Source organism: Balaenoptera ricei, chromosome 20 (assembly GCF_028023285.1).
Source record: "Balaenoptera ricei isolate mBalRic1 chromosome 20, mBalRic1.hap2, whole genome shotgun sequence".
Lineage (NCBI taxonomy): Eukaryota > Metazoa > Chordata > Mammalia > Artiodactyla > Balaenopteridae > Balaenoptera > Balaenoptera ricei.
This window is the reverse complement of record NC_082658.1, coordinates 19,931,503-19,955,851: the sequence shown is the minus strand read 5'-3', so window position 1 is coordinate 19,955,851 and position 24,349 is coordinate 19,931,503. Positions and strand designations below refer to the sequence as shown.

Here is a 24,349-nt window from a genome sequence, read left to right as displayed (position 1 = left end):
GCACAGGCTGGGGTTGTTTGCTGGGACAAAAGGCACCCTGGAAGTGGAAGGCTCAGTCATTCATTAATTAATTACAATTGCGGGTTTGTTCTCAAGAATGATTCCTTTGAAATTTCTTTTCATCCAACACTGACTGTGACAGAGGTATCGGATATCCAGAACGGTCTCCAGTTCCTCCCCGCGAGTATTTTTATTCCAGGACCTGAGATTCTGTTCTGATCTGTCTCTTCCCTTGTGAGTCCCTTCCACCCTCGCTTCAGAGCTGGGGTGTGTTTATTTGGGGGTTGGGGTGGGGAGGGTGTGTGTCTGTGTGTTTAATGTCTACTTTTTGGAAGGAAATCTGTGCTACCCCAAATAAGCTTTCTGTGGACTTTAATCAGACTTTTTCAGATAAATGGACAATGGAAAAAACCCACGGAAAGATTAGAAAGACCCCTGAGACGAATACCCACCTAAGGTCGTGGGCCACACCTGCGGGTTACAGCTGGAAGGGAGAAGCAAGCTGGTATATCGATGCGGCTGTAAACAACAATACCGTGTGTGAAGGCCCAGGGGCGCTTCGGGATTGACCAAGAGGAAACACGTGTTGCACAATTATAGGATCTTGTTGGTACAGTTGTCTGAGAAGGGAACTCCCACAGCAAAGGGCATAAAACCACCCGGGGCAGTCTGCGGCGGCTCGGTTTTGCGGTGCCAGGGAGTGGACCAGAGTCCAGCCCTGCCCCAGACACAGATGGGACCATGAACTCCAGCCACAGCTTCAGCCAGACCCCCTCATCCTCCCTCTATGGCACAGGAAGCAGCTGGGGCCAGCCAGGGAGGTTTCCCCGGGCTCCCAGCGTCCACGGTGGCGCAGGGGGGGTCTGCATCTCGCTTTCCTTCTCCTCGCCCAGATGTCCACCCCCTGGGGGGTCTTGGGGGTCTGGAAGAGGCAGCTCCCTCCTAGGTGGAAATGGGAAGGCGATGATGCAGAACCTCAATGACCGCCTGGCCTCCTACCTGGACAAGGTGCGCGCCCTGGAGGAGGCCAACGTGAAACTCGAAAGTTGCATCCTGAAGTGGCATCAGCAGAGAGATCCGGGCAGTGAGCAAGATTACTCCCAATATGAGGAAAAGGTCAGCTGCCTGCAGGAGCAGGTAAGATCCTGGGTGACCCTGGAACTCGAGAGGGGGCTGCATTTCCAGGGGACCAGGGGAGGAGAAATCAGTAGAAAAGATAATTGCAGGAAAATGGCAAAAGAGCTTCAAGTTATCCTGAACAAAAGTATTCAAGGATATTTTCTTATCATACCTTAAATTTGGACTTGGGAAAGTCTGTTTTGTATATTTAATCTTCTGTACATGAACTATATAGAGAAATGGAAAGCAACCAGGTGCTATCCAGTATCACTTAAGATCCGACGATGTAATCGTAACGATCAGGGCTGGTCCTCATTCCGCACGCTCAGGGCACAAGGCACAAGAGAGCATTTACTTTCTCATTACATCGGTTCTGCTCCACCTCAAAGTCCTGGCGACCATGTGATCGTCCATCAAAGAAAGGCTGAGCCGTACTATTTTGGAGATCACACCTAAAAGCTGTCACTCCACTAGCAGATACATCTTTGTGATATCCCTGGATATTTCCTCTTGGGGACTGCCAGAAGTTCTGAATTCTAGCCACTCACAGTTCTGAAAATGGCATATTGCTAGGAAAAAAAAATAATAAAATGAGCATGATTTTTAGAATCTCAGAGTTAGGATGGATTATGAAGACGTCTTCAAAAAATAAATAACTTTTCAACCAAACATTTAAAAAGCTAACCTTCTACCTTCTGGGATGTCTCAAAATATCGGCTAGAAGTAGAGGGAATCCAGTCATCTCCTAGGTTATATTTTAAAGCTATATAAATTCCCTCTTCTGTAAAGTGATCCCAGAAAATTTCCTGTAAGATCATGATTTAACCTATCCTAGAAAGAGACCCCTTCCTGGGCCTTTCATGACTCATGAAATGTTCTGCATAGATACAGCACTCTTCTCCCCCACTTTAGGGATGTTAAGTGTTACTCCAAAAGTCTATAAGAAAATGATTTCGGGAATTCCCTGGCAGTCCAGTGGTTAGGACTTGGCCCTTTCACTACCCAGGGCCCGGGTTCAATCCCTGGTTGGGGAACTAAGATCCTGCAAGCTGCACAGCTTGGCCAAAAATAAAACAAAGAAAATGATTTCAAAAATTAATCTATTCCTTTTGAAGCACAGAGTTGGCCATAGTCATGCAAATATTAGGATATAGAATGGCTCTCAATAGTACTATATTTGGCTTGTTGGTTTACAGTCAAAAGTTCTATTTTCCTCTCCCTGGTAGGAGATTACACACCCTGGAGCAACGATGCTGCACTAATACACCAACTAGATTCCTTTAAAAGGATGAACTCAGGGCCTTGGGGAGAATCCCGCTCATTAATTACAACATACAATGCAAAACCTATGCCTCATATATTATTTCTCAAGCCATCCTTATTCATTAATTACTGTGAAGGATGTCTCAGAAATAGTGATTGTATCACAATATTGTATGAGGTAACCCAACAAGTAGGAAATAGTTTCAGTTTTTAAATGTGTTCTATATCAACTCGTGTACTATGAGAATGCTACCTGGGGGAATCAGACTCTTGATGTGGGTTTTGCCATGGATAAATTATCTTTTTAAAAATATTTATTTATTTATTTATTCATTCATTCATTTTGGCTGCACCCGGTCTTAGTTGCAGCACGAGGGATCTTCATTCCGGCATGCGGACTCTTAGTTGCGGCCTGCATGGGGGATCTAGTTCCCCAACCAAGGATAGAACCCGGGCCCCCTGCATTGGGAGCATGAAGTCTTACCCACTGGACCACCAGGGAAGTCCCACACACTGTTTTGCACCTTTATTATTATTTTTTAATAAACTTTTCATGTGGAGTAATTTTAGATTTACATGGTACAGAAACTTTCCATAAATCTCTCACCCAGCTCCCCATATCATTAAAATCTTCCATCACCATGGCACATTTGTCACAACTGAGGAAGCAACATTGGTACATTTCTGTGAACTAAATTCACCTTTGTCTCAAACTTAATATATCCTGGAGATTTTCCTGTATCAGTACATAGGAACTGATGTTCTTTTTTTATACTGAAATATAGTTAATGTACAATGTTGTGTTATTTCTGCTGTACAGCAAAATAAAGCAGTTAAACATATATATACATTCTTCTCCATTATGGTTCATCACAGAATATTGGATACAGTTCCCTGTGCTATACGGTAGGACCTTGTTATTTATCCCTTCTATACGGAAGTGATGTTCTTAATGATTACTCCATGGTCTTCCAGTTAGAAGTCTATTATACATAAGGTACTTAATTGGTCCCTTGTTACTGGAAAACTATGATGTTTCCAACACAGGTGGTGTTTTTTATTTTCTGATTCTATGGTGTGTACAGTGCATAGTTTCTCTGGATGTCAAGCAAAACCTCAGTGCATAACTGAGCTAACTGCCGGGGTCGTCAGGCCATTTTGGATGGAGCTACTTTTCATCTCCCATGAGCTTAGATCATGCAAAGACTATAGAGCCTGGAGGGAAAAGCATTGGTAAGAAATCCCTAAGCAGCACTGTAGAGGGAAGACAAGGAAATACCTACAGAATCCCTTTTTAGAGCAAAAGAAGTAGTCATAATACCATTTGGAATCCACCAAGGGGAGCAAGAAGTTGGGCAGGGGCGGCCAGCTTGGCTATCTCCCACCAAGAACAGCAAAATGTGGAGGGTGCATCTCAACGTCTAAAACCTAGGATTTATCCAATGCAGACATTGGCTCTAGTCATAAAACGTTTAAAAAAGAAAATTAAATATTTTACATTTTTCTGAACTAATTTAGTTTCAACTGATTTTTCAGAGAGTCTACAGTGTGCCGAGAAATGATAAGTATTTTACAACGGTATTTTATTTAATCTCTTTGAATCTGATTCTCATAACTCTTTGGTGAAGCGGCTAATGTTATTATTGCCATTTTATGGATGAAGAAACTGAGAATGGGCCAAGCTCACCCAGCGGGTGGGTGCTGGAGAATGACCCCAGGCCCTGCTCTGGGAGTTCCATACCCAGTGTACTGAACACCTCTAAATCCTGCTGTTGTGTATTCATGACACCAAATTCCTAGTAATCAGTGGAGCTTTGAACAGGACCAGATTTTTAAAAGGCGTCTTTGTGTTGAGGTATAACTTTGTCTTAAGAAAATCCTTTCTAAATAAAGGAATTGTCTGTATAAATACAATGGGAATGTCACAGGATTCTCTGGCTCCAAGTAAGTTACAGAAGTTTGGAGCTAGGACCTCTAAGGTCACCTGCTTCTAGTACAAACTCCTTATTTAACAGATGATGAAATGGAAGTTCAGGGAGTTGGGTGACTGGCCCAAGTTCACGTGGATGGTCAGTAAGTGGAAGTAAAAGGAAAATCTCCTGGTTCCTGATTCAGCACGATACTTGGTACAAAAGCAGTATTATACTTTTGCTATTGAGATATCTTCCATCCAATTTTCCCCAAGACAGTGACATACATCAAATGTGCATTTCATATATTATTTCTCTGATATGTGTATTTCTCTGATTACAACTACCTAGAAGTATTTACAAATCATATATTTATATAAAGAATTACTCAGGTAGACACTTCCAACAATAATCTTCTTTTTAAAGTAAAAAAAATAGAAACATCTAGTGAAAGTCTTTACCTGGAGGCAGCTTAACACAGTTAAAGTTTTAACACAGTTAAAGTTTATTAAGCTACTTCATTTGATGATAAAGAATTATTTCCATTAATATTTTTTAATTTTACTTTTTTTATTTTATTTTTAATTGAAGTATAGTTGATTTAAAATATTTCAGGTGTACAGCACAGTGATTCAGTTATACACGTATATACAATCTTTTTCAGATTCTTTTCTGTTATAGGTTATTATAAGAAATTGAATACAGTCCCCTGTGCTATACAGTAGATCCTTGTTGTTTATTTATTTAATATATAGTAGTGTGTGTCTGTTAATCCCAACTTCCCAATTTATCCCTCCTCCTGTTCAGTTAATATTTTGATAGCTACAATTGGGGCATTCTCATCATGGAATAATTTAAATACATACACACACCTACAAGTTATGTGTATGGCTATGGTCATTTAGGGCAAAAAATAATTATGGTATGTGATGACTATTATGAAATACATTTAAAATTAGTTTAAATGTACTATAAAATACATTTAAAGTTAGTCTGACAAACTAATATCAGGGATACTTTGTATCAGTGACACATTGCTCAGATCATGTTTCACTGATCAGAAACATGAATGCTATCACAAGGGAGAATTACATTCATCTAAAATAATTATTGCACTTTAGGAGAGCCAATTAATATTCACAATAGGAAGTCAGAACCTAAACTTCTTTTAACACCTTCAGACGTGGATGAGCTTAAGCAAAACAGCAACAAGTGCATCGTACTAGAAAGTTAAAAAGCATTTTCCACCATTACTCTCCTTCCCCCGCCTATATCATTCTTGGAGCAGTTGCATCGATCCTGTCAAAAGTCAGAGTAAAAAAAAGACAGTGAATGTGACTGCAGACCATATCCTTACTATAAAATCATTCGTGTGCTTTGCTCAGTAAATATTTATTGATTTGACTACTCATTATTCCACTGCTAGAAAAAGAGGTCATCTCTGCTGACAAGTCAGATTCCCAGGAACTGGGCATAAATGCAGCTCTCCTGTGTGCTTGTATACAACTGAAATGACTCTTGGTGTGTGTTTTACAGATAGTAGATGGCAAGATGACCAACGCTCAGATAACCCTTCTCATTGACAATGCCAGGATAGCAGTGGATGACTTCAGCCTTAAGTAAGTTCCTTCTTCACAGTGCTGCGGGACAGGAGGGTTGTTTGGTGTTTTTTTGTTTTGTTTATGGAATTGCTCTTGTTTCTGTTTCTGTTTTGCAGAAGGAAAACTTATCTCACCATTACCCACATGTAACATCTTAGTAAATTATAATGAAAAGGCATAATGAGAACAAATACCTGACCAGACCCTAGTTTAAAAAAAAACCTGGATATAAAATACACTTTTTGGTATGGGGAAATGTGAATACAAACCCTTAGACAATATTTAAAAGTTATTATTGATTTTTTTAGGTGTGATAATGTTATTATGCTTATTTAGAAAACTGTCTTTTTGTTAAAAGATACATTCTGAAGTATTCAGGGGTGAAATGTCATAATGTCTATAATTTACTTTAAAATACAAAATAGAATATGGATGAAGCAAATATGGCAAAATGTTAATAGTTGCTAAATCCAAGTGATGGGCATATGGCTGTTTATTATTCCATTTTCTTTAATAAAAAAAAATAACATTGAGTCACCATCATAGAAAAACCTTCATGAAACAGACATACGAATGATGCACAGCATGTATTCATGTGCTCTTATTAAATGTAAAAAGTAAGATATTCACCTCTAAACTAAGGTGAATCCTTCCAACAGCAAGTATACTCTTCTCTTCCTTCTAACCAAAGGTATGAAAATGAACACTCTGTCAAGAAAAACTTGGAAATTGAAGTTGAGAGTCTCCGAAATAACTTGGATGATCTGACCATTGTCACAACAGACTTGGAACAGGAGGTCGAGGGGATGAGGGAAGAGCTCATCCTCATGAAGAAGCGTCATGAGCAGGTAGGATTCCCAGGACGTCCAGGTAACTAGCATAGCTCTTAATCTGCACATTTCAGGCGACTCAATAGCTACAGAAGAAACCACCATCAGAATGCCAGCCCTACTGTCTTCAACCTAAATAATCATAAGGAACCATCTCAATGTCTAATTTTTCCAAGTTCAGGGTTATCTACCCAGATGTCAAATACAACAGCCAAAATACAATCGCAATTAACGATGACATAGGTCAACAGTTTTGTTAATATACAATGTTTATCTAGACCTGTTTGTAAATATGATACCAGAAAAATAAATGTGTGGGATCTAACTTCTTTCATTAACCCAACGTGCAGCAAATTGGGGACAACAGAGTAAAGAGAATCTGCCACTGATCCAGGTAAATATAACTAGTGGCAAAAACTGAGTCCTAATTTCCAGAAACATTTAACTCACTTTTAAAAAGTTACCATCCATCTAAAGTCCCTGAGACTCTGATGAAAGGATAGAAAAACAATCCCCATTTTAGGCAAACAAAATTGCTTATGAACATCAAAGAGCCTCAGCTTCTGCACAGCTGGTTAGACAGTGATTGTTAATGAAACCTTACCTGTGGTTTCTTGGTTTTATGATACCCTATGGGCATCAGCCCTACAGAGTCATAATTCACTGACAAGATTTTGAAAGTCTCTACACCTTTTGGCTTTGGATTACGGAACTGCTTCCCCAAAGTTTGGCCTATAACCTGAAATGTTCAACTGTTTCATTGTGTCATCACTTCACGTATGAACATTTGCCGAAGAGTACTTTACACGCTATGTAGGCATAACGCTTTGCAAAACGTTTTCAACCAGGGATTAAGTCAGTAATCACAGAGGCCATTTGATTACCCTGTCTGGTGCTATTCTTTACTTTATAAAATTATAAGAGAAAAAAACGTATTGTTTTGTCATCAACAAATGAGAAACCAAATCAAATCAGTGAAAGAGTGGCAACCACATAAGCTGAGTTTTTTTTTAATTTAATGTGTATTTTATTTTATTTTATTTTTGGCCGTGCCATGCAGCATGTGGGATCTTAGTTCCCCAAGCAGGGATCGAACCCGCGACCCCTGGAGTGGAAGCACAGAGTCTCAACCACTGGACCGCCCGGGAAGTTCCAGCTGAGTTTTTTAAAGATCTGCGAACTGCTGCCCATTAACACACTTCCAGCCTTCTGATGTCACAGCTGATTCATTTTCTCTCTCTGTTATTAAACAGGAAATGGAAGAACATCATGTGCCAAATGACTTCAAGGTCAATGTGAAGGTGGATACAGCCCCGGGAGAAGATCTGATTAAGGTCCTGGAGGACAAGAGGCAGGAATATGAGTTTATAATAAAGAAGCATCAAGACTGGTATAAAGAGCAGGTAAAAGAAAGATGCCCAAACTCCCCAAAGGTTCCATTTCCAAGTGGTCCCAATGCCAATGCCTCTGCTCTTTGCTTGGTCCCACAGTTAGCAGCCATGACCCAGGAGGTGGCCCGTCCAACAGCTGTGCAGAGCAGCCAAAGTGATATCTGTGAGCTGAAGCTCACTTTCCAGGCCCTGGAGATTGACCTGCAGGCACAGTGCAACAAGGTGAGTTTGAGCCAGGAAGATCCTGGGTCAGGTACCTCCTTCTCCACAAAGCCTTCCTTGACCTCTCCCCCAGGCCCATCTCCCCAACTCCCTTGGGGCATCTCTCCATCCAAATTCCCACTTTCCATCCAAATTGTCCATGATGAGGATAATAAGAGCTATCATTGATTGAGGTGTCCGGGTTGTGCCGTATTCATTACATTGAATATCATCAATCTTCACATTAACCTTTCCAGGTAGGTCTTGGTGACCCCCTTTTAGAGATGAGGGGACCAAAGCCCCAAACAGTTAAGTGAATTGGCCAAGGTCACACAGCTAGTAAGTGGCCAATGGTGAAGCCATATGGTGGTTTGTGGCAGGGGGGTTGGGCAGATTTACACCCCCATAAACTCTATCAGTACCCTCCCCACTTACAACCATGCTGCCCCCCAAATTCCAATAAAGAGAAATTCTGGTGCCAACATGAATAGGAGGCAAATCCAGGCCTGGCTGACTCCAAAGTACTGCTTTATTCATTATGCGTGTGTCTTATCACCCAGTAAACTGTAAGTTCTCGTGTATAAGTCATTTCTTTAATCATCATGGTTTTCAGTAAAACGCTTTTATGCACGTCATAAGCACTCAAAATTCATTAAATAAAACCTATCATTGGATTCCCTTTTTAGCCTATCTGAATCTTCTAATCATTCATCAATATCATTCCCGAGTGCTACTCTGCCCTCAGTCTTGAGGAGAAATAATTAGTTCATTTTGTTGCAGGTGCACGTGGTATATTACTGTTATGTTTTAGGAATCGGTGACGATGAACAGACATTTAAAATGTACACTGTCAAGGTGATAATAATGAACAGAAGCATAATTACAGTGTTTTATAGCTTTCAAAACATTTTAACATTAGATATTTCACCACAACCCTGTGAGATCAGCAAGACATTTAAATCCATTTTCACGCATCCTACTATCTGACACTATTCTAAGTACTGAAGATTCGATAATAAGGAAGTTTGTATTCTACTGTGGATGATAGACAAAAAATGCACAAATCACCAAAATATGTAATATGTTAGACTGAGGAAAGTGCTACAAAGAAACGAAACGTGAGAGGTAGGTTAGGCATGCCAGGTGAAGAACAGTCATTTTAAACAAGATGGTTGAGAGAGGCTTTACTGTTAAGGTGGCAGTTGAGCAAAACCCTAAAAGTGATAAGGAGGTGCATTATGCGGCTATGGGGAGGCGGTTCCAGGTGGAGGGAACAGCCAGGAAGCCAGTGTGGCTGCAGTGAGTGAACAAAGAGAAGAAGAAGCGAGAGGAGAGAAGAGGAGGCCCTGGGGTAACAATGTAGCCTTGACCCGTGGAGGAAGGTCAGGAGGAATTTGAAACAGAGGGTATAGACAACTCTTTGAGGAACTTTGCCATAAACAAAGGAGAGCAGAGAAATTGGCTGATCACTGAAGGTAGATATGGGCTCAAGAAAGAACAAATTTTAAGGTGGGAGAAATTATTCTACCTGAAAGCTGGTGGGAATAATCTAGGAGAGAGGAAAACATTCACATTGCAAGAAGGTGGGCACTTGCTGAAATAACCGGGGCATGGACAGCTCATGCATTGTAACAGGAGGGGAATGAGTATCAGATACAGATTCACGTCTGTGGGTGGAAGTGATGGCGGGAACCGGTGGGAGTCCTCTCCTGATGGCTTTCATCTCTCCGGCGACAGAGGAAGCAAGGCCATGGGCTAAACGAAAGGATAGGGGGGAGGAAGGTTTGAGGACAGAGGAGAAGGAATGAAGTAGCCCTTTGGGAGAACAGGAGAGTGACGAGACCAGGGCCTTACGGCTTAATGTCCAGGCAGCATGAAGGGCCCCCTGAGAGTTAGCAGCCTTGATAAAGTGAGAGTATCTAGCACAGTTATGAGTTTCTCTTTAAGATCAAAGTTATGTGCTCCAGAAAAGCAGGTGGTAAATCCAAACAGAACAGGGACTTGAACTCAGTTCTCTGTATCCTTCATTTTGCAGCTTTCAGAATTTCCTCAAAAATAACCATATGTTACCATTGTCATAATCAAAAAGCATTGCTTGGGACTAGGGTTGCCAGATTCACCAAATTAAAATGTAAGACACCCAGTGAAATTTGAATTTCAGATCAACAACAAAATGGTTTTTCTAGTATAAGTAAGTCCCGTGCAATATTGGGGCAATACTTGGGAATACTTATACTAAAAAATTACTCATTGTTTGTCCGAAATTCAAATTGAGTCAGGTACCCCCTATTTTTTCTGGCATCCCTACCCTAGACCCTTCTCTGAAGATACAAAGAGACAGCAGTCCAGCTGCCGTTTCCCTCTAGGAGTTTTCAGACTGGCCAGAGACAAAATGTAAGCATAAGGAGGTAAGGAAGAGATCAGGGCAAGGTGGCATATACCCACTCCCAAACAAGCTACGTAAATAATAAGCACTACAGAAATGCGGTGAAGTTGCCGAGAGCTCCCTGACACAAAGGCTTTATGCCCAGAAAATGGGATTCAGATAGTCCTGACTTCTCGCTGCCTGGCTCCAAACCTATGTCAGCCTTCTCCTCATCACGCAGCCCCAGCTCCACCAAAGACACCCAGCACAGTGGTTGGTGTATTCTAACTACTCAGCAAGCACAGGTTATTGAATCAGGCCATCGGTCAATTGATGAAAAAAATATATCATTCCTCTTTCAGAAATCTGCTTTAGAAAACATGTTATCAGAGACCCAGTCTCGGTACTCCTGCCAGCTCCAGGACATACAAAGAATCATCTCCCACTACGAGGAGGAACTGATGCAGCTACGCCATGATCTGGAGCGTCTGAGCAACGAATACAAGGTCCTCCTGGGCATCAAAACCCACCTAGAGAAGGAAATCTCCACCTACTGCCAGCTCCTGGATGGAGAGAATGGAGGGTAAGGCAAAGGCTGGCAGGGAGGAGAACGGAAAGGGTATCCGCCCTTGTGTGCATTCACATACTTTATGGTCCTGTTAGCCATCCTCACTCTAGAGAAAGAAAGGTTTATGCTGAATTTCTCCTGAAGATATTTAGATCAGGTTGTATTCCATTAAGTAGCAAGTGTGAATTCATCAGCTATTATTCCCAGGACACTAAGATATGAGGTCAACAGTTTCAACTAATATATTAAAATCTCTAGAAAGAACCAACTAAGAAGGTTTGGCTACAGTGTTTCCCAGTGGGAATGCACACAATTTTGGCTCCAAAAAGAAAGAAAGGTGGGGGGATTGTTTTATTCTAACAGCAGGAAAAGATTCATAAGAGATTGAGATGTCTAGATTTTCAATCTGATATCTCTGACTTTTGGTATACCTGTCCACAAAAAGGGCACATACGTTCTATGATCCAAGAGAAAGGGTTAGAAGTTTTTTTGACACATAAATAAAATGTTATTGGAACAAGCTTTGAACAATCTGAAAAGCCCAGGGATTCCAAGCTTCAGACCCAGACCCTGGAAAGGATCTTAGTGAAGGCAAAGCCTGCAGCTGGCTGAAAGGATGGAGGTGATTCACCAGACTTCTCCTGACCCCAGGGTCAGTGGGAGGCAGTACTCCCTGCCTTCTGCGTCCAGGAAGGTTCTCCCATGAACTCACAACCTTGAGACTACAGAACTCAGACAGTTATCCTCATGAAATAGCTATGAATTTACAAGCAGGCAAAGGAAGTTAGTTCATCTTGAGAAGTTTTTATGATTGTTGCTAATACTAAAATGAGCCTTTATCACTTTTATAGGACAATGGAAGAATCTAAGTCGAGTGTGAAAGGTAAAAAAAAAATTCTTTCATTGTTTGAATCTACTTTTTTAAAATAAATCAGCACATTTATCCATTCTGCAGTACTCATAACCCCTCGTGTACTCCTGAATGTTCTGTGTTCAATTTTTATTTTCTTCCCAAATTGCCAGGAATATTCAATTAACAAATTAGATAAGACAGAACAAAGTGAGCTCTCAATATTGTCCTAAAGAATATATATAAAAGCTCTTTGCAAGCAGTAAAGTAGATGAAAATGATCATTAATATTATTATATCTCTATTAAGTTATGGGATCTGTTGACCAAACCCCTAGAAAATTAAGAGGAAATGATTTCACGTAATTCCCCAAACTATATTCTGTGGAACACTAGTGTCCCATGAGATTTTAATTGTGTATTGTAAAAGATGTGTTCTATGGCCCGATATGGCTGGGTATACTGTGTACTATTATCCTCTTTGTGAAAAATCAGGCTGTATTTCAGTATTAAAGATGGAACAAATACTGCTGCAGGGAAGAAAAGGAAAAAGAAAGAGAAAGAAACCACAGCAAAAATTTTACTTTGTTTAACCCAGTGTTCCCAAATACCTTTGATCTGGGAACCCTATTTTCTCAGATTACCTTTAACGTCTCACAGAAAAGTTCTAAGAAACCACAGTTTGGGACAGGTGGCACTTTCTGATTAGTTTATGATAAAAATGTTCTCAGGCATTAGAGGTTCAGGGACTCAGAGTCCAAGTAACCATCACAGAACAGCTGGTCTCATTGCCATCCCTCTGCAAGATCCCAACAGATGGTCCTTCAGCCTCTCTTTGGCCATGTCCAGGGATGGGGAGCCCATTACTGGAGGGGGTGGTCCAATCTACTATTGGAGAGGTTTGACTTTAACAAAGTTCTCCCTGGATCTCTATTAATGGTTTCAAGTCTTCCCTTTGGTCTAGAATCGGTTTATTGATGTATCAACAAAGCACTTATTCAAATATATCATATCTTTGAAAACTGAGACCATGATAAACATTCCTGGCTTCTCACCCATCCTTCATGAGGCATGCTTTCTAGATATTAAAGTGAGGTCCCCAGAATGGCATTTAGTGCTCTATAAGCTCATAGGATCTGTGGTGCAAGTGCTCAAAGCCCATATAAGCAGAAAGGCCCCCTCCAGCACTTGTGGTCAGAGACTAGATTCTGTATCAGGAACACCTAGGATGAAGGTCTTGACTGCTAGAAGGTGACACTGCTCAGACATTGTCATTTCCTGGAGGGTAGGAGGAAAAATCTTCCTGGTAAGATCCCTTTTCACTCCAGCAGAGCCCACCATATGGCTTAGTGATCATTTTGGAAGGCACAGAGAGCCTCTGGGTACTGAGAACAGGGAACTGAAAAGAAGTACAGTTCAGATGGTGAGAAGAGCATGGCAGTGACCTCTTTGTTCCTCTTTTTTTTTTTCATCTGCAGCTCCAAAGATCAAGGTCATCATACAGGAGAGCATCAATGGAAGAATAATTCTTTCTCAAGTGAATGAGATCTAAAAGTATGCTGAGGCCAATAAAAGTTTTTGCCTGTTGTAAAAACTATTTTCCCCCAATGGAAAGTCCTTGCCCAGACACAAATGGGTGAATCCTAAGAGGTATCCTTGGAGTTATCAAACTTAGAATCTTTTTTTTCTCTGTAACAATCTCACCAGATGTTCCAAAAAGATCTTAATATACAGCTGCACTTTTTCAATCAGAGTATGAGTTCATGAGCTTAAAGCTCTCCTTTCCTAATACAATCGTCAGATTCCCATTATTGTGCATCTGTTTTGTAGCCAATAAAACTCCACATCAGCTGAATCATGTCTTTTATTTTATATCATAAGGCAAGACAAGACCTCAAGGTCTCATCTTGACGGATTCTCAGAGCATTCATGGTCCACAAAAGAGCCAGAGGGAAGTTAATGCTTTGAATGTGTTTGCAGCAACCAAACACTGGGCAGAATTGTCACCTGCAGCCATGCAACCTAGGGACAAGATGTGGTTCATAAAGTTCTCCAGATCTCCAGACTTCTGCCTGCAGGAAAGGCGGGGTGGAGATAGAGAAAGGGACACCCAGAAAGGCCTCACTGAGAATGCGAGATGACCAAAAACTATTCTATCTCACAGATAGATAGATAGATAAATAAATAAATAAATAAATAACCTTCAGGGCCTAAAAGAGAGTTAAAGCTAGAAAAGGAAATTCAGGAAAAAAAGATCCTCCTTACAGATAGATACTAAGACCCTAAGAGGGGGAGCAACTCATCCAAGATCTGAATTGCAAACATTAGGATCCATCGTATTATGTTGAGGTATAGTAGGGACTAAAGCACAGAGACTATGCACCACTGTCCTCTGAAGAAGATGCCTTTTTCTCAGATTGTAGCCATGTAAGCCGTTGTTCCAAGGCTCGTACAGAGGAGTAATGCTGGAGGAAAGGAAGACAGAAATCCACATATTCACTAAGACATCATCAGAATGTTGTACATGAAATGATAGGATATTAACAATTTAATGGCCCATAGGCACAGGCTAGTCAAACTCTCCCACTTTACAAATAAACTGAGGCCCAGAGCAATAAAGGCATTGACCCAAACAGCCACTGGGTTATCACATCTGGGTCTAGATATGGGACTCTTGACTCCACTTCCAGTTGTTAACCTAAAAGTGGTGTCATTTAGTTCCATGGTCATCTAACACATTGGTAATGCCTCAGATATTTTTTGCCTCTGTGTTTGAATACTCTCTTGGAAAGGATCACTTCCAAGATATTTTTTGGCAATGCCCTGAATATTTTTTGTCTCTGTGTTTGAATACTCTCTTGGAAAGGATTGCTTTTGACATTTTCTGAACTGGGCATGTGTTAAAACTGGATTAGTCTTCCCTTTAAGGGAATAAGTGGTGTTTCTCATTCTCAGTGCACAAAGAATAGAAAACCAACCCCTAAAAATCTGAAATTAGGCAAAAGGAACCCATGTTAATCACATCATTGCAAAAATGTATTACTGGTTTAAGTGAAATACATTAATTCTCTGGGGTAAAATTATATATTTATCTTTACTGTGCGATAACTTCCAAGAATTTCAAAAATAACCAATTTATAACATCTTCAATGAGTTTTCTTTGTGCAGTACTTCTCTGTGCAAACTTTTGATGATTTGAGGGGCAAGAAGAGATCCATATTAGACGTTATTAGTTCTTTTTCTATTTCATTCTACTAGGAGAACATCTTTATGTTAACAGGGTACTTCAGTCTCAAGGCAGATCTTAAAATTAATATTTTTCTCTACTTTAGCATCAATTCACTCTGTTATTTTAGACATTATTATCTCTTTCATGAAATCTAGAAATTAGACATAAAATATACGTATTTTCTCAAGGTGAAATTTGAGCACTGCTAGCAAAATCTTTTGAAGAGTATTAAAAAACAACAAGCTGGGGCTTCCCTGGTGGCTCAGTGGTTGAGAATCTGCCTGCCAATGCAGGGGACACAGGTTCGAGCCCTGGTCTGGGAAGATCCCACATGCCGCGGAGCAACTGGGCCCGTGAGCCACAATTGCTGAGCCTGCGCGTCTGGAGCCTGTGCTCCGCAACGGGAGAGGCCGCGACAGTGAGAGGCACGCGCACCGCGATGAAGAGTGGCCCCCGCTTGCCGCGACTAGAGAAAGCCCTCGCACAGAAACGACGACCCAACACAGCCATAAATAAATAAATAAACAAACAAATAAATAAATAAAGCTGAAGGTAAAGTTATACTACTAGACCCAGAAAATAATCAGTAACTTCCCATTTACTATCATAATTTATATAGGATTGGTAATCATAAATCAAAACATAATAATTTTTCATTCAAGGAGCTAAGCAGAATCTAACGCACCATTGTAAAGCAATTATACATCAATAAAGATGTTAAAAAAAATAATAAAATATTCTTAAAGTATTAATTTTCTCTGTACCAATTAAGGTGATCAACTCATCCCAGTTTGCACAGGAAACCCCTCAGTCCCAGGCAAACTGGAGTGGTTGGTCACCCTATTGATAAAGAATTGCTCTTGTCTTAGTCCATTCAGGCTGCTATAATAGAATACCACAGACTGAGTGGTTTATAAAAACAACAGAAATTTATTCCTCGCAGTTCTGAAGGCTGGGATGTCCAAGACCAAGGCACCAGTACAGTTGCATTCTGGTGAAGACCTGCTTCCTGGTTCATAGCCTGTGTACTTGCATGATGGAAGGGGCTTGGGAACTCTGTGGGGTCTCTTTTGTAAGAGCAATAATCCCATTCATAAAGGCTCCACCCTCATGACCTAAGCCCCTCCCAAACACCTCACCTCCTACAACCATCACCTTTGGGGGTTAAGATTTCAACATATAAATTTTTCAGACAAGTAGAGAGAAATTAAACCATTTTCCTGACTAAAGAGACAATTGCATGAGTTTAGGCTCTAGGCAATATAGAATAACCTCTCTCCCACATCTAAATAAGTCCAAAAATATTTCAAAATACCCATTACAACCTGATTAGTGCCTGTAGGTTCAGGCGAGTTGCCAACTAAAGAAGTTTCTATTTGTATTTGGTTTTGACCCACACACACCCAATCCACATAAAGGAGTTGGTAACAAATTCTATTGTTTCCATTACAGAAACACTTTAAGTAAATAATAGCTATTCCATTACCCAAAAGCCAATTAAAGAAATACTTCGCTAATCCAGAGAGGTATCAAGTATTATTTTGGAATATTTATGTCAACATATTTTCCAATAGTACCATAATAACACAGTTGAGTGGATAGATCCATTTAATATTTTTCAATCCAGTCAAATGCATGCCTTTACTAAAAGTTCATTTTTCCATTAATGCTCTTATACACCTACCCTGTTAATGATGTGTGAAGTTGGAAACTAAACTTCATAAAAATTCATTATTAAGGAATGTAGCAATTGTATATAGGTGGAAAGGTCATAAAGCTGAGAGGAGAGCAAGGACTTGAATTACAAGTTACAGTGGGAAAAGGTAGGTAAGAGAAAGGGATCTGAGAAAGTTACTTTAGCACATGGGTTCTCAAACTTGGCTGCACCTCAGGATCATCTGGGGAGATTAAAAAATTCTGATGCCTAGGCTACATTATAGATCAATTAAATCAAGGTTTTTGAAGGTTAGAACCTAGGGATCCATATATTTTAAAGATTCCCAAGTAATTACAATGTACAACTAGCTTTGAGAACTTACTGCTTTAGCAACTTCAGATGAGTGCTTTTGTATTTGTTTGCATGTTCCCCATATTATTAATTTTTTTAATACTCCCATAAGAATTAATTAATTCTTATTAATCCCATAAGAATTAACTAATGGAAAAATAAGACCTCCTTCATGTCACTCCCAAATGCTTGTGAACAGAGTTTCATTTTACAGAATTGTAGAGAGCTGCATCCAGGAAGGACAGCTGAATAAAAACTTAAAAGAAAGATAAATACTAAAAAATATTTCACAAAATTTTGCAAACTTACTTCCACCTAAGTTTAGCAAGATATCTTTCAGGTGCCTAGCCAAATATTTTCCCAAAGCGTTAAGCTCCTATAATGAGTTTCTATGACAAAAAATTGTCATGTTACTTTAGCCTCTTCATTTCTTTTACCTCTTAGAATTTTTTCACAGCAAAGTAAAATATTAACATATGCAGATAAGAGGCTCCTTAGGGAAAACATCTCTAAGCCAAGTGACTAAAAGATTTAATATCAGAAACACCTAAGTAAATTTTTCCTTAATGAAATATCAGATTGTTTTAGTGTTTCCCAAATGCACATTTTATATTTCTCTAATAGTTAGTTAGGCATCATGCCTAAGTTCAAATCAAAAAATAGTAGCATTAGAAGAAAACATAGCAAGCAACTGATTGAATCCACTTGTTTAGGAGATGAGGAAGGTAAAGTCTAGAAAGGTTAGCCAAGCCCTCCTAGGACTCTAATCTCATTCCTACCTACATATAGCACCTCTGACATATGGAAACATCAGAACTGAAGAAAGCATCACATAATTTTTAAAATTCATAGCAAATGCATGAATTATTGAAAAGCCAAAGTAATTAAGGTATTAGCTCTTAAGCTGGAACCTATTTGTCAAAATGCCAATAACTGCAAGAAAAAAGTAAGCCCAAGATAGGTATTAGAGGTTGAATTTTTTCGATTTCTTTACAGATAGTCTTAAATAAATTATTTAACACAGACTACTTGTAGCATGGAGATTTTTTAAAGCTTATATTGTGTTATATGATATACCATACCATTTCTCTGGGAAAAAAATAACATAATTCCAAAATTACCTTTTATGGACAATAAGCAATCTTGTACTATAGTTACATATACACCTATCTAGTCTTTCACCTTAGAAAATGGATACTAAATAATGGTATTATTTTCTGAGTATGCAGTAGATATTGGTGGCCCCAATGAATCCATACCCCCTAGGACTCATGCCTTTCTGTAGTTTCTCCCATATTTACTTTGTCCTGGGCCATGTGACTTGATTTGGCCAATGGAACGTCAGCAAGCATGAAAAAGCAGAGGTTTGCTAATGATTACACATCAAGCTTACCCTACTGGACTGCTCCCTCTAGGAAGCCAGCTACCACGGAAGAAGTCCATTTACCCTGTGACTACCACGCTGTGAATAAGTCTAAGCTAGCCTCCTGAGAGGACACATGAAGGAAAACTGAGGAACCAAACGAACAGCCATAACTGAAGCTCCAGACGTATAACTCAGATCAAGCCTTTCCAGCTAGTTCCCAGCCATTCAAGCCAATCCAGCTGAGGGCCCAGATATCATGGAGCAGAGATAAGCCATTCCAGTATTCTAAGTCTGAAATTCTGACCCACGGAATTATGAACAGATAAAATGGCTGTTGCCACTTACCCCAGTAAGTGTTGGGATAGTTTTTCGTGCAGCGGTGGATAAGCAAAACAAAGTATTGATATTTAAAATAGAAGAGTCTATTATTTGCTTAGTGACAATAGCTGATTTAAAGCTAGTCCATTAGCATTCCACTCAACTTTCCACCAAGATTTTTAGTCATTTTAACATTGAAATGGATCTCTGCAAAAGTGCTGGTCCAATAACCATAGGTGAAGCACCAAAGCTTCCAAGAAAAAAAGCCAAGGTCTTCCCTCCTCAGAGATGGCAGAGAGTAAAGCCATTGCTCATGTATGTTCAGAGCTCCCCTCTGTGTCTCTTCTCAAATGGGGACCAAGCAGTATAAGTCCAACCCAGAGAAAAGGGCATCCCCTGCTCTTCACTAGAGCATGTTGGGATGCCCAGGTAAATTCTTCTCCTTCTTACCTTTAGGGTTTCTATTCCTTTTGACTCTCTGTTTACATTCCTCATTCCAGGGACATTAACAACTTCTCTATAAATACTTATGCTTACAATAAGTATCAAACAGATCAAGAGTTTCACTGAAAGGTGATCTGTTTTCAGTGTAGGTAAGCAAAGTCCTCCTTCACCAAGAAACTATAAGGCCTGTACAGATTAAGATGATCATGATTATCAGGCAGTTATAATGTTTAAGTTTTTAAGTCATCAAGACCCTTGAATATTGTCCATTCATTCTAGGCATGTTTTTTCACAATGCTGTACATTAAATACTATACTCTCATATGGCCTTTAATCAATAAATACTTGTAAGATTTTTGGTAGATAGATTGATAAATAGATAGACAGATAGATAGATATAGACAGACATATATATACCTTGAAGTGTTTTGTTGGTTATTTGTGTACCATAACAACATTGGTTCTCCGACTTACTAGACACCTGAGATCACTCCCGTGTGTGCCTCATTCCCCATCTCATTTATTCTATTACAACAGCTACATGTCACCATATTTCTGAAGAGGATTAGAGGGTTTCTAAAATATATTTGCAGTGAGGTCATGAATAAAGGAAAAGAAGAAAATGTCTCTGACATACTTCATGATCTGATGACCTAACCATACTTAGGAGTTTTACTAAAGAACTTTGTGTGTTTGTATTTGTGTGTGTGTGTGTATGTACGTGTTAGTCATACCAGTACATGGACTGTCCTACTCACCAAAACTTCTCTTTGAAATTTAAATTAGGAGCCATCTAAAAAATTGAGTCATATAATACAAACTACTAATTTTTAAAGTATGCATACACAACACTCACGTGTGTAACATACATACACACATATACTAAAAGAAATTTTAACAATAACAACTTTTCTTGACTGAGCTTTGCACCCATAATCTCATTTTACACTTATCACAACCCAGCAAGGTATTATTATCTTTATTTTAGAGTTGAGGAACCTGGGGCTCAAATGGAGTGAATTAATTGGTCATATAGCTAAAAATGATGGAACCATCATTTGTACCCAGTGTTCTTTCTACTGTGTCACACAAAGTCAAAAATGCTTGCTAAAGAGTTATGTAAAACCGAAACACAGGCAACATGTTTTGATGAACTCTTGCTGATGTTTTTTGACTAAAGTGAGAGTCCAGGGATGAGAAATCTGAATGGGCATGGTACTAAAGTAATATACAGGAGTCAGAAATATACACCCAGGACTAGGGAGGGACAAAGTTTTACGACATTACCCACACCTTGAAGCATTCAATCCTCTGTGCACAGAGGTGTTCTCTTAACTTGCCTAAAACTCTACCACTCAACACCAGAGAGGAGCTTAGCAAGTTCCAAAACCAGAGGACCTCACCCCTTAGTCTGACCTTATACTCACCTCCTACTTTAGATCAAAAGTATCTCTCCCCGTACTTTCCGAAAACAAGAAAAGAAGGATGAAGAGAAGATGGGCCATAGTTACACAGAATATGTTCAAGAGTCATCAGTTGGAAATATTTTATCCAGAGTCTCATTGCAAAAACATATTGTGAAGATTTCCATTTATCATTTCCAACACTCTAGGAGGCAGTAGTCTGGGGGTCAACATCTAATCCAAAGTTATATATATACACACATACATATATAACATATATCTATATATAAAACATACATATATAACAATGATATATATAATATATATATATCAGTGCTTCTCAAACCTTAATGTTCATACATACAACATGGGGATCTTGTTACAAATGCAGATTCTGGGTTTCCAGTGGGCCTGGGTTGGAGGCCCAAGATTCTGCATTTTGAACAAGCTCCCAGATGATGTTGAGGCTGCTGATTTATGGACCACACCTTAAGATGCAAGATTATATACGTATACAATCCATTCGATATAGCCCCTAGACTGAAAGTCTTACCTATAAGCCGTCTCAATAGATTTAACTTAGATTGAACTGGGTGAAAAATACAGCAGGAAAGATGGTACCATTAGAATCCCATTAGCACTGTCTTTCACAAAGCGAGTGAAGCCTGCAGGGGCATTGACTAAGTGAGGCCTTGAAAGAAGGTGTTTCTTGGTTCTGGTTAAGAGTGGAAAACAGAATAAAGTCTGGAAACTAAGGAGATCAATCACTTTGTCCCGAATTATTCCTGGCCTCAGTGCATTAGCACAAGACCTGAAAAGTTCACCACTAACCAGACTCATTGGAGAGGATGCAAAATGCCTCGTCCAACATTGTCTACTGCGTTAGCGAACACAGCACTAAAAGTATGCCACTACTTACATATGAATATCCACTTAAAAAATTCTTCCTAAATTATCTTCAGGGATCATTTCTTTATTCAGAGAACTAAACAATGTCTGAAGTTTTAAGGAAAACAACAATAACTCTGTGAAATTATGCCCTATTCCACACTAAACTAACCCAGCTTGGCCTGGTTGCTTTTATTATTGTTACTGATATTATCTCTGTTTTCAAGAAATTCACATATGAGCTGGAATTACGCACGAGTCACGACGTATTGATGACGCTCCCAGCACATGTCTACTACGGAGTCAGTCACTGTGAGGAAGACAAAACAAGGAAGTTCATGAAGTCAGAACTTCAGAGAAGGAAATTAAAATACACAAAACAGTCCCTTTGCCCCACTGCAATTCCTGGCACCCATAATCATGGTAGGTAGTCATGATAATTATTACCTTTGCTGCTGTCATGATAAGGAAATTAATTTGAGCTGAGAGACAAAAAAGAAGGCATGTCTCTTCAGTAAAGCTCTTTCCACCCTCTTGAAATTTTCTCGTACACTCAACAAAAACTTCATAAAGCCATCCCTGACCCTTCTGCCCAGTTCCACCAAGTCAAGTCCTACAGCTGGCCTCACACCCTTCCCAAGCATCCAGGCATTACCACATGGACTTCCCCGATGAAGCCCCAGCTTGTTTTTCCAGAGGGTGGCAGTCATTACCTGAATGGCAGGTTTGCGATGCAAGCTGCCTTAATGTGGGGCTTTGTAGACATCACGCCTGGGTTGTCATTAGTGTCCTCCGAAAATTATAATCAGCTGGCAAACCAAATAAGGGCATTCCAAGAAAACATTAATCCAAGTGTTCGGGGAAGCCATGGAAAATCTAAATTTATTTAACTTTTGGTTCTCAAAGGAAGGTCTAACATACACACAAAGACAATAGTCACCTAAAAGTTTATGAACAACATTTGCTACAGTGCTAAGAGTTGGGAGAGGTAACGCACCTATGGATGGGCCGCTCTGGGGAAGGAGACAGCATCTTTAATCTTTCCTGCATATACAAGGGGCTGGACCACTGGTAAGAGACCTTTTTGTAGGGACATGAGTGATTCCATTTCTCATCCTGTCCTTTCTTCTTCCCTCTACAATGCTAGGTGGTTGGAAGGTTCTGGAAGAGGCCTCTCTACAGGAGACAAGACATCATCTATCTTCCTCCTCTGCCCCCACCTCTCGTGTGGATGCCCCTGACGCCAATATGGCCCAAGGGAGGATGTGATAGCGCTCAAGTCTCCTCTCTTCCACTCCAGCCACACTGTCCCTGGGCCAACCAGAGGTCAGAGTGACCAGGACCAGGTTCGGTGTCAGACCACACTAGTGCTGCCTTCAAAGAGCAGATGTCCAGAGTCGGTTCCCTCCCCCATCACAGGAAGCAGAAGGAAGAAAAAAGCCCAGCAGTGACAAGTACATCTCCGCTAACTATTTGTACAGCAGGCACAGGGTTAAAACCACCGCCTGAGACCCTTCTAGGGGCCCAGACGCTGGGAAGCTGGTGAGAGGGACACACAGACACCTGAAGCGGGGGAACAGTGGAGTCTGGGGCTGGGAGTTCAAGGCTTTGATACACAAATACACTCTTCCAGGATCTTCCTTGTAGTGCTTGGAATAAGATGTGCCTCACTTTCCCCCCACCAGGAATGTGTAAGGGGGAGAATTCAGAGCCTTCTCCCATAACCCTTTAGAAATAAAACTTTCTATGTGGTCTCTGCTACGCTTAAAGGATCCAAATGATGTCTGGAAGGCACCCCTGTGCTTGTTTGGGTCCCAGAGCAGGGGAGGCTTGGGGCTCGCAGATATTTGTTTCCTGCTCTCCCCACCACCAGCTTTGTTTTGGTGCCTCCAAGTAACCTCTGACATTTACATATTTACATAAAATCATCTCAATATAAAAGCACCTCCAGAGGTTCTCCCTCTCTTGGTCACTTCTCATTTCCTGTCCTCTGTGGTCAGCTCCAGCTAAATGTTTCTTTGAGGTCAGGGACAGGAGCATGTAACCTTCTGTTTATCAGAAGCGGAGTTGGGGAGGGGAAGTTAGGAGGAACCAGTGAGGAATTAAAGCTGCAGGCAGCAATTGTGTTACCTCGATTTCCCCTAAACCCACTCAGGCTTGTAAGAGACAAAATCCATTTACAGAACAAGTACAAAAATGGGTTTGAGGGGCTTCCCTGGTGGCGCAGTGGTTGAGAATCTGCCTGCCAACGCAGAGGACACGGGTTCGAGCCCTGGTCTGGGAAGATCCCACATGCCGCGGAGCAGCTGGGCCCGTGAGCCACAATTACTGAGTCTGCGCGTCTGGAGCCTGTGCTCCGCAACAAGAGAGGCCGCGATAGTGAGAGGCCCGCGCACCGCGATGAAGAGTGGCCCCCTCTTGCCACAACTAGAGAAAGCCCTCGCACAGAAACGAAGACCCAACACAGCCATAAATAAATAAATAAACAAATACTTTAAAAAAAAAAAAAAATGGGTTTGAGGTCAGGCAGCAGAAAAAAAAGTTCCAGTTCCTGCCTTTACAATTATCCATGCTCTAAGTGCTGGTTCCCTTTGCA

General features: G+C 40.4%; 1 protein-coding gene and 1 long non-coding RNA gene across 4 annotated transcripts in view; one reads left to right on the top strand and one right to left on the bottom strand.

The window, feature by feature from the left end:
- LOC132355058 (uncharacterized) overlaps nt 1-24,349 on the bottom strand; it is a 249,465-nt gene that overhangs the window by 78,680 nt on the left and 146,436 nt on the right. The gene's annotated exons all lie outside the window — the stretch shown is intronic.
- KRT23 (keratin 23) lies at nt 703-13,649 on the top strand. The gene is made up of 8 exons (XM_059907225.1): nt 703-1,137; nt 5,829-5,911; nt 6,585-6,741; nt 7,977-8,126; nt 8,214-8,336; nt 11,043-11,263; nt 12,100-12,131; nt 13,567-13,649. Exons 1-8 carry the CDS (start codon nt 742-744, stop codon nt 13,647-13,649), a joined length of 1,245 nt encoding a protein of 414 aa, XP_059763208.1. The 5' UTR covers nt 703-741.